Raw genomic sequence first — 11,786 nt, forward strand, 5'->3', positions numbered from 1 at the left:
AATTTGGAGGAGATTGATACACTGAATCAATGTTTCTTAGATTTTGAGGCAATTGTTAATTTATTTACTCATTCATTCAAGTTTATTTTTATTAAAAGTTTCCTCAGATAACCTCTGGGGACCTTGTTTATCTATCTATCTGTCTATCTATCTATCTATCTATCTATCTGTCTGTCTGTCTGTCTGTCTGTCTGTCTGTCTGTCTGTCTGTCTGTCTGTCTGTCTGTCTGTCTGTCTGTCTGTCTGTCTGTCTGTCTGTCTGTCTGTCTGTCTGTCTGTCTGTCTGTCTGTCTGTCTGTCTGTCTGTCTGTCTGTCTGTCTGTCTGTCTGTCTGTCAGTCAGTCAGTCAGTCAGTCAGTCAGTCAGTCAGTCAGTCAGTCAGTCAGTCAGTCAGTCAGTCAGTCAGTCAGAAGATAAGATGAGAACAACTTTATTTAACCCGAAGGAAATTGTTGTGCCAGAGTTTCAAGCAAAAACATAACAATATAGATAATAGTAGGAAGGAGGGAGGATAAGAAATACAATAAAATATAAATTGTCATGGTTAAGGCTATCTATCTATCTATCTATCTATCTATCTATCATTTCAGTTTCAAAGCACTTTGCATCGAAACACGACGCTTCCGATCGGTGGTACGCCCGTTCTACCAACTCAGCCACAGCTGTCTCAGTAGTTTTGCAATTACTATTACTGCTACTACTCATAATAATATGATCTCGAATATCATAATAATAATAATGATCAGTGGTGCAGTGGTTAGCGGTTCCACCTCACACCAAGAAGATTTCTGGTTTGGTCCTGACAGGGGGCCTTTCGGTGTCTCTGTGTTACCAGACGAGAAAACCACGCAGACAGAAGGAATATGGAGACCGATGGAGAGTCTGTCTGCGTGGGTTTCCACCACGTTCACCAGTTTCCTCCAACAGTCCAAACACATGCAGGTGGTTCATTGGAGACAATAAATTGCCCAGGTATGCGAATGAGAGGGTCTTATAGAGGATATAATGTGTTAATGAGAGTGAATAGCTTGAAATAGGCTCCAGTCCCCCCCATCCCTTTCATCATCATCCACTTTTACGTGACCCCCAGTAGATATCCACGAATTTGTGCTTATCTAACAATAACATGTTTCTTTTAAAATATTTAGAAATGGAATTGAACTGCCAGGCCTCTGGTGGGATTTTCATTTTTCTGATGAATCGTGGACTAAGTGGATGTTTTTGGGGCTTTTCCTGTGGGGAACAGCCGGTTCCAGGTGGTCACACATTATAATGGATGAATGCTACAATGCTGAATCATAATTGTGTCATATTTTCAGCTGGAATCCATCTTAAGGCATCTGAGGCTGTCCAGCAGGGCTGTTTTAGCAAAGGATTTCAAGAAACTGAAATTAAATCTTAGAGCAGATGGAGGACATCATGCAGCTACAGCTGGAACTCACTTCATTTTGATAATGATAACATTGCCTCACAAAAGCCTTTGTGGGTATTAGGTGAAAACCCAACAAGCAAATGAGCCTTCTCTTCCTCTCAAGGTTGTCTATTGTTCTCCATTTCAAAATTTTGAGTGAATTATGATTTTGAAAAATGTAAAAGAAAATCTGATTTCAATGCAGGACTTGAAAAAATCATCCAGATCTTAAGCAGGTTTGTGCAGAATCATGAAGGGATTTCTTACCAGCGGCTTAGAGGCTCGTCCAGGGGACCACAGTCACTGCTGCTGTAATGGTGGTGGTATTAATGTGCACGATCACTTTGCAAAAATCAATATTTAAAAAAAAACAACATTCACACGTCAGCCGGGTGGAATTTAAGAGAAAATGACACATTGTTTATCCTTAAGAGAAAGTTAGATTGTCTACTAATTCATGATACGTGACTTCATGTACTGTTTTAATTGTCCGGGTGTGGAGAACTGGAAACTCCAGTTTAGCCGGTTAACGTCCGGATTGTGGTTCCCCCCAGTGTCTAAAATTTGAACTACAGTGAGAAAATCAATAGAAAATTACCATTCAGATCACAGGCGGAGCACACCTGGACCAAGGTGAAACCCCATCCATTTTGTTGACCAGAATAATCACTTTGAACAATGGGGCCAAAAAACTTAAATCAATGGGAACATCTTTATCCTCTCCCCATGTGACCATTGCGTTCTGTGTTCTGAGATCCATGCAAAGATCTTGAAGCTGATCTCTGAGGAGGCAATATCTGGGTTTAGCTTCAAGTCAAACGAGGAGTTTTTATATTGTTCCACAGATTATTCCCAAGAGCCAATTTCTGTAAAGATCAGTTTTAATGAATCATTTGAAATATATAAAACACATAGATGGGACAGAAAATTGCAGTCTTGCATGTTGTACTGCAGTACAGTGCTTACCAGTATCGGAAATACTGCCACGATTTATCAGATCCTTGATGGGGAAGTAGGACAACACTATTAACACTTTCAGAAAATGTTGAATATGAAGTTTCTGCTGTTACAGAAGAATGAATCAGAGGCCCAAGACCTTTAATTTCTTGACGAGTCCCCCATCACTGAGAGCTCTCTAAAAACTAAACTAATAAAAATATGAGGATATTGTGAAATGATTTGCCATTTATGGAAAATCATTTTTCCCCAGGTAAGTGTATTCTAGGTACAAAGCTGTAGTCTACAGTTAGAATATTGAGGACATTGCCATACATTTAGACCCTTTGACAACGGTTGCACATTTTATGTGTTGGTGTATTCCTTCAAAATATACTCTTGGAGAAAAAAAGTTAATCATGTTAAGAAACAAAATAATTTATGAAATGTAACCCAAACTATGGATTAAATTAAGAAAATCTCTGAAAAATTGTGACAAAGCAATTTTTGTCATAAATAAACCTTTTTTTTAATCTCTCTCTCATATATGTATGTATATGCTTACTCCGCCAGCTTCATCAGAGGATTTTGATCAGCGAGAGTAATAAGTTACCATGGTACAATATGTAGATTAAAAAGAAATAAAAAAAATCAAACATTAAAAACAAAGAATTCAGTTAGCTTTTCTAGTACAATTAGGACACAATTAGTCTGTCAACACATTTTTTGGAACATAAACCAACAAGGTGAGTCAGGCCTCAAAACTCATTATGTCCAGGAAGAAGAATGAAAGCAGTAAAAGCAAGGCAAGGCTTGGGTACTTGACTCTGTTGGCGGTCTATCCTGGCACAGTCAACATGGTCAGGGAGATGGATGGAGGCACAAACTCTCATGACATAGGAAGCCCTATTGATGAGCCCTGGGGGGGGGGTCACAGACATGTGTCTGTAGACACGTTTGTATCATTTTTATACTGACGGACATGATTTGAATAATAAATTCGTGTTGGGATCGTAGCAGGCATGAATCTGTTGTTACACAATCTCTATTAGACTTATTTTTTATTGACTTATTTCCTTTGAAAACATGATACGATTTCGTTTTTCCCTTACACTTGGAGAGGTTCCTCTGCTCCAGTCAGCAGAAACTATGTAAAATATTAAGTTACAAGAGGAAATAGCGAATGCCTAGGTGATTCCTTACGTTGCAGTAATCAAAGACATGATGTTGTTATTTCTGTTCAGGTGCAGTTAGGAGAATGTGTGGGTCGCTGTGGATTGAGGCACCTTCCAGGGAGCAGCTGAAAACTCGCCCATATTGAGGGAAAGTTGAACTTACTTAGATCAGTTGTATTTTTCTTAATTTTATTTATTTCTTTGCTTCCTCTCCTCCATCTCAAAAATATACCAAGCAAGCACCATAAATAATCTTTTAAAAACAACTAAAATCCACTTTTAACAGTGGTTATTGCTGTGGTGGTAAAAACAAAAGCAAAACATTATAATATTATAATGATAAAACAGAGCAGAACCCGGTACTACCAGTGGGATGCAGTGACCTATATGCTTCTGTCAAAGCAGAGGGAAAGAGGAGAAACAGTTCAGCTTATAAATAAAGCATATTTGAAAGAGGGCTTATAGTGTCCTGATGCAATCTACTCAGAGTTCAAATCAGGATCTGAATGAAGGTTGGAGTGATAACAGAGCACTAATTCCATGGTACAGGAGGCCCGATCGGGCTTAAAGATTAAAGCATCATTGTCATCATACATCCCATTAGTAGCGCCTTGAATTGTTCTGTAAGAATCATACAATGCTTAGCAGTGCCTTAAATATAAAACAAAAGATGCAGTCCCTCTTATTTAAAGGCTTTGCCACAATAATGCACAAAAGTTCACAGAAAACAAACAGCTCATGTGCAGGCAGCAGCCAGTTTATATTAGACTCAAGAAAACAATCAACCCACCACTGCATGCAGTCTGGATGCATGCTTGTGGTGTCAGTGATCGTGATCATTCCACCGTGGGAAAGCGGTGTCGGTGTTTGTGTGTGCGCGTTGGTGAAACTGAGGCAGAGAAACTTAGGGTGACAGCTGCGTGTTCCTGAGCCGAGGGGGTGGGGCAGGTGGGATCGGCCAGCAGATGAGGTGCTGAGGTGTTTCGGATTCTATTCTAGTTTCTGTTGCAGCTTTTTCTGGAAGCAGACTGGCAAGATGGAGAGCACGGCGAGCACGCCAAGAACAGCTAGAGAGTTCCAGGACACAGCCTCGCCTGCTGTGGTCAGTTTGTACAGTGTTGTACCTGCATTGATTGCTACAAAGGATGGTGGCGCCACTCCTGGAAATATCAGAGATACAGTCTATGTGACAATTCAGGAACATGAAATAAGCGAGTGCAATTTTAAACAAGCGAAAGACACATACCCAGGAAAGTACCGATGAAGAAAACCCCTAAAGGCACATTGATGACAGGTGAGGTGATGTTGATGAACCAGTTGGGAAGGAAGGGCGTTATCCTCAGGAAGATGATGTAGTTTATTAAATGATCCCTATGTTTCTCGACCTGTCAGTCAAAAGCAATGATCAGAAGTGTTTGTTAAAATGGCCTGAAAAGCTCTTAGATTTCGAGCGGCTACTTTGTCAAGTACATGGCCGACAGTGAATTTATAATGATATGGATATAATGTCCCTTCAACAAAAATGTTGAATCTTTCAATCGCCAGGAAATAGATCTTACCTGCTGGGACCATTTGTGTGCTCTCTCTGTGAGGTATTTGTATACCATGGGTCTGCCCACCAAGTATGACAACATATAGCAAAAGGAAGCTCCCAGACCAGAGCACTGTCGTGACAGGAAAAAAATGAATTGACAACGGCTGCTTTTCACATGGGTCAAAGCGCAACTCTCACTTCACTGACATTCACATGAAAATGCATTTTAAGATAGATCTTGCTGAAGAGAGCGGTGGCATTTAAAATAACAATTTAAAGTACCAACATGCACTCAGTGAGATTTACTTTTGCCCAGCTGTTGAAAACACATTTGTGTCATACACTTACTCACCAAGCAGACTAAGAAAAGCGCCAAAGGGAAAGGGTAGAGATATCCGGAGAGTATACTAAGGAAAATGGAGCCGGGAATAGCAAATGTTTGGAGGCTGGTTGTTGTGTTAAGGTGAACATTATTTCAAAAGCATCTACCACACAAAGACGCACATGTTAGACTAAATATAGATAAAGCACTTTTCATTTTGTCCCTGCTGTAGAGGACTTGATTAGAAACTACCCACATAAAGGAAAAGATAGAAACGAAACAAACAAATCTGTTGGTGTATGGTAATATTCTCGATATATAAGCCTACTGGCAACACTACTAGAATACAAGCATTAAAAGAGCCACATAGTTTCTCAAAGGATACAAAACATATGTTGCAAAGTAAGCCACCAATACTTGGGTGTAGTAGGTGTCTTTGTATTTAGACAGTACGGTTCCCAAAGCTTTGGCATCATCCATGTCTTTAGGGATCTTGATTTTTTCCATTTCATCACTGAAATTAAAGAGAAGAAAGTCTCAGTTATTGTGCAGTATATGCTCTCAAGTGGTTTTCTTCAACATCTTTAACCACCTGACATCCACCAACTAAACCAACAACACCCAAAAACAGTGCTTGCTTAGTCAGTCAGTTAGGCTCCCCTCACACGAAGAAAAGAAACAAGAAATTATTGAGAAGAGTGTGTTTCTGTGACAGGAAGTGTGTTGGGTGACCTGCATTCATGTACAGTAGAATACCAGGACATGGTTTTATGTGAAGTAGAATGCAAGGCCAACCCTTTTATTTAGCTGTTTCTGGTGAGCATTTAGAAGTGTACAGGAGGCAGGACTACATTGTGCACATTACCATGAGTGAATCCATACATTAATGCGGTCTATGAGGAATGTTTTGTGTTAGGAACCATTACAGATGTGGAGAAATTACCAGGTTTGGGCCCAGCCACAAAAGTAATTTTGCTTTAATCGAGATGATTTGGTTACATGGAAATCTGATAGGTGTTCACTATCATATTGCAGTCAGATCAAAGCATGCTTTTTCTAAACGCCTACATTTCTGATTCACCATTTAAATCTAAAAATACATTAAAAAAAAATCAGCTTTCCATTTTGTTTTGTGGCACACAAGCTGGGCTGTAACGTAGTAGTACTGATTTGAGAAGGCAACCAAAACATTCTGCATTCACTACATTGAGCTTTATGCTCTATTGATGACCACAGGGCTGTAGCTTTTTTTTTTATAATCATTTGTATTGTGAAATCAGTAAAGAAGAACAGTTTACATTCTATCAATGTTCCACTTGTGAAATAGCAATCAAAGCAGTTGGAGAGATTGTGAAATTTTACTGAAACACTCAACATGGTGTGAAAGTTTCAGTTGCAATATCGCCCTCCATAGATCTCTTCTCCCACTGTGTTCACTGCTGTTCATGTCAAGCTGTCACACTATTTTTGCTTCCATAAAAACACGCCTTTCAGATTAATTTATTTTCAAACTCAATCATATCTTGCTATCTGTAAAACATAAATTTAATTTCCTCAACATTTTCTCAATGCTCGAGTTTAAAGGCACGCAGTTACATCACATTCTCATGCTGGTTGGCCCTCCATCACCGAGATGCTGGGGGACTGAGCATGGGACTAATGGGTCCAAAGCTAGTAGTGTACAGAGGGGTGCAATCACAAATGGCATTTGCAATGAGCTAGTGCAGTGAAAGAGGCATTTGCATTCAGTCCAGGAAATGATGAGTGAAAGGAGGTGGTGACGGAGGCTGGGCACAATGGCATCACTGGTGCACTGCTCATTTCATGGGATCATTTGACAGGCCACCGCAGGAAATACGTATGAGTGTAATGGAAAATGAAAAACAGGGCATGATGATAACATGGCACAGAATAACATTCAAGGATGAATATAACCTTTATGTCAGGATAAGGAGACAGTGCTGTGGGGATGTAATGAGGTATTTTGGAAGAACTGGGTTTAAGGGACACGTTTGAAAGCAACGAGGACTGAGTGCAAATGGAAATTAAAGGCAGCAGAACAAAGAAGGGGGACTATTTTGTGATATAGCCATTTCACAATGAGCCACAAAACACAAGTCACAATCAGCATTATATTCAATAAATTGCCCTGCCCCAGTGTAAATCACGACTACAACAAAAAATCATGCTGGCTATTACTTTGGTCTAGAAAAATTGAATGGCGGCAGTAAATTCATTTAGGGATATTTGAAAAGGAATATGAAAGATAAATGTTTTATAATTCTATGGACAGTGCAAAATACTAAACATAGATTTACAGTTTTTGCCCTATAATTGCCACCCAGGCTGCCAGATAAAGAAAGGGCTACACACTATTATCCTTTGGGCCTAGACTCACATAAGCAAGACCTGGGAGCCATGAACACTGAAACTTGAATGAAGTATGAAAAATATGAAACCTGGAGATACTGAGGATGTTACTGCAATAATATCCAAATAAGCAGGACAAAAATGTTTGTTAAAATGTATTTGTTTGATAAATGATGCCAATTTTCTTTTTTCCTGGTTCCCATTTATAGGATATTAAATCCCTTGTTGTGACATGTAAATTAAGATTTTTTTTATAAAAATGTAAATATATACTTCACATTAACAAATAAACATTAGGTTCAAGGGCTAGGTTCAAGGGGGGTCTTGAACCTAGCCCAGCTTTCACCAAGGGAGACATGGGGTTAACCTGTACCACTCCCCTCACAGGGGCACTTAAAGATGTTGCAGACCATTCAGTCTGTCATTCACACCTACAGACAACTAAGACCTTCAGCTAACCCACTGCATGTTTTGGACCGTGGGAGAAAACCAGAGAACATGGAAAGAACCGTCACGGGCACAGGGTGAACATGAAAACAAAAGACAAGAGAGGACCTAGCTGAACGAGGAACCATTTTGCTGTGATGCAGGAGTACCAGAAGCACAATCCCATTTAAAATTCAAAAGCCACCGCTCACAGAGATGATAGACGAAAATGAAGAAATGGAAATGGTCTAACAATACACACAATGTTTTAGACACTTCAGATAAATTTATAGCGGAATGAGAATAACAAAAATGAAAAGATAAGTCATAGCATGTGGAACTTTTAAATAACCTTTGTTTAAAATAATTTTTACTTTTCAATTAAAAAAAAAATAACTAAAGCACAAACTTCCTCTAGATTTGAAATGATACTCCAGCCGAACTGCTAACCCCCAAACCAGAAAGCAACTTACTCAGGAAGTTCTGGAAAGTTCTTGTAAACCAGGTACATGACAGAGGCTGAGCAGGTAAAGATGGCAAGCAGAAGGAGGAGAGACATGCGTGCTGAGCCCTCTGCGGCATGATGAAACTCTGTGAGGAGGGAGAAAAAAATAAATTGGTGAAGGGAGTTTATCAAGTCGAGACACAAGCAGCTTCCAAAGATGATTGTTATTTTCTTAGAGGTTTTGCACAACTTTCTGAAACAGCCACACCCTCTCTAGCACTCAGTAATGCTGTGAGATTTTTTTAAAATAATACATATCAAACATTAAATGCTGTTTATTTGAGTGTCAGGAAAAACTTTAAGAAAACAATTTACTTTGTGTGTGTGTGTGTGTGTGTGTGTATGCGCATACTAAGTATAAACGCATATGTCCGATCAGCCCAGGATGCAAAAGGAAATCAATCTGCTAAGGCATACAGACATGCTAAGACAACCAAACCAAGAATCTTAAATGGGAAGAAAGTTATTTTGTTGGGAGGATCATGATCAACTTGGCTTCCCATGCAGAGCCATTTCTCAAGCTTATAGAGAGTGGTCTAAAAAAGAGGAAATTTCACATGAGCGACAGTTCTCTCGATGAAAATCCCTTGTTGATGCCAGATGTCTGAGGAGAATAGCCTGGTTCAAGTTGACTAAAATGCAAGTGTGACTAAAAGGACCAGTCTCTGATATCTATATTCATTCAAAATGTGATATTAGTATTTGTGGAGACAATGAACTTTTAAAAGAACTTTATTTAACTGTATATGTACATTTATGACGTATGATGTGCTCACAATGATGAAAAGACAGGAGGCTGAGCTAGAGGTTGCAGAGGTGAAGATGCTAAGGTTCTCTTTGGGAGTGACCAGGATGGATAGGCTCAGGAACGAGTTGATCAGAGGAGCAACACATGTTAGATGTTTTGGAGAGAAGGTCAGGGAGGTCAAACTGACATGGTTGGGTCATGTACAGAGGAGAGATGGTGAATATATTGGTAGACTGCTGGAATGCTAGAATTGCTAGAAATGGATGTGCCAGGCAGGAGGTCTCGAGGAAGACCAAAGAGAAGATTTATGGACGTAGTAAGAGAAGATATGAAGCTAGTTAGTGTGAGAGAGGTAGATACAGTGAATAGGGTTAGATAGAGAAGGTTGATTTGCTGTGGCAATCCCTGAAGGGAAAAACCAATGGAGAAGAAGTACATTTATGAATGAAACAAATGTTTCTCATCATGTTCAGTCATGCATTTGCCACTTAAAGAGTATGATAAGAATTGGATAATTTCACATGTTGGCTCATTTTTATCTGGGATTAATTATTGGTCTGTCAGGGTCTGGAGAAAGAAAAGTAATAAGCAGCTATAGTAAGGTGAGCGTGTGGTTGCCTTGCAAGGACATTTGCTGTTACATTTAAAATAACAAGGCACCATACTGCCTATCTCACTGACAAAATGACCTCTGAAGTTTATTTTTGTGTCATTTTAAGTTGGATTCTTCATAATGCAAATGTCCACACAAAGATGTTCTTCATGTCCAGGAGTTAGACAAATAGGAGATGACAAGGACAGAGAACCTAATAAGAAAGCAAAATAAGTGTAACCGATCAGCTGTGGCTGCGACATCCCAGAGGAAAATTTTGTATTACACCTACACCCCAACCATAAACAAGCAACGTTTTGGGGAATTCACTCCACACAAAACGTAGCCAGATAACAATGGCAAGTGTTATTCACTCCACACCAACAGGAGCCTAAGCACAGAGGTTGTTCACTACACAGCAAGCAGGAGCCGAAGCATAGACCTAACTAAATGTAGAAAGAAGAAGACAGAGAAATAAACACAATAATGAAGTGGAGATGGTTTCACAATATGGCTGGAGCTACGGGACAGGATAGCGAGCACCTGACGGCCTACAGATAAATACATACTAAGATTGAAGGTTTTAAGTGTTACAACTTCAAAATAATGGTTGGGAAAAACACGGTGGCTACACTAATTGTCTTGACTTGTGTAGTTTGCCTCAGCTTTCCGTCCAGGTCAGCGCAAGGAAAGTTCAGTCCCACAGGAATGTTGTGCTAAAGTGTCGTTTTCCCTCTGTTTCACGTTCAACTGAATTTGAGTCGCTAAAATCAAAGAAGATCCGTCTTGGCGTACGGTTTCCTCCCCGCCTGCACAGCTAGTTTGTACACTAGCTAGCCTTCGACGTCTTGCCGCGTGAATGCAGTTTAAAAATCCCCAAAACGGAATCCTGTTCCGTGAACTACCGGTGTCACGTCATGCCACATGACCATAAAACTACCTAAAAATTAAAGGGCCAGCGTTTCCCGTCACATTAAGATAATTTAATTTCAGTCGAGTCGATGTATATTTAGATAAAGCCACTCGCGTATGCAAAAGGGGCGACAAAACAGTCATAACGACAACGAGAGTTGTCTATGACTGAGCTAGCCTTCGTCAGCTAATTTTGGCTAACAGACAAAGGTAACAGCCCAGAGCTAAATTTAGCTAAATTTTCGAACTGGTCCCAAGGCACAGACAAAGAAAGTCTGATAAATATGTAACCGGTATTTCTGTATTCGCTAATCTTTCCTTTCCTCTCTTGCCCTCGAATCGTGTCCATAGCCAACACGAACTGACCCGGAAGGAGCGTTACCTTTCAGCGCTTGAGACTCAACGGCATTCGCCTTCACATCATCCTTGGGCGGAAACAGACCATCAGCCTCCCGTTTTTCTTTTCGTCTTTTTGCCATTTTCTGCGGTAAATGTTGTCACCCGGGCCAGCGAGCGCAGCAGCACACCGGTGCTGTGACAGCCTGCTTCTGCTGACGTTTCAAAGACTGACCTCTCACCTTCGCATCCAACGCCCTGACCCTGCATGATCTGAAACAGCGTCCCCCTGAGTTAAGTGTCAGTACTCTAAATGGGGGGATTTTGTTCTGCATATCTGTACTCAGTATTGCAGACCTCAGTCTTCAAATATTGTACTCAAGAACATGCAATAGTGCATTAGTAAAACGCTACACATTGGTTATTTCAAATTGAAATGCATATTCTTTAAATCAGTTCTTTCCCATGGAATTGGAAAAAGGCATACTTTGCAAAAACAATCCACAGAGACCAGCCACA

The 11,786-nt window shown here is 40.1% G+C and overlaps 1 protein-coding gene across 1 annotated transcript; it reads right to left on the bottom strand.

Annotated features, from left to right (window-relative positions):
- Window positions 1–2,274: 2,274 nt before the first annotated feature.
- Window positions 2,275–11,496, bottom strand: tmem41b (transmembrane protein 41B). Its single transcript, XM_086175205.1, has 7 exons — window positions 11,314–11,496; window positions 8,648–8,765; window positions 5,764–5,892; window positions 5,409–5,502; window positions 5,082–5,186; window positions 4,769–4,907; window positions 2,275–4,682 (listed from the first exon to the last, which is right to left on the bottom strand). Exons 1-7 carry the CDS (start codon window positions 11,408–11,410, stop codon window positions 4,513–4,515), a joined length of 852 nt encoding a protein of 283 aa, XP_086031331.1. The 5' UTR covers window positions 11,411–11,496; the 3' UTR covers window positions 2,275–4,512.
- Between the last annotated feature and the right edge of the window lie 290 nt (window positions 11,497–11,786).

Source organism: Fistularia commersonii, chromosome 27 (genome assembly GCF_037954325.1).
Source record: "Fistularia commersonii isolate RoL2024-O1a breed Wild chromosome 27, RoL_Fcom_v1.0, whole genome shotgun sequence".
NCBI lineage: Eukaryota > Metazoa > Chordata > Actinopteri > Syngnathiformes > Fistulariidae > Fistularia > Fistularia commersonii.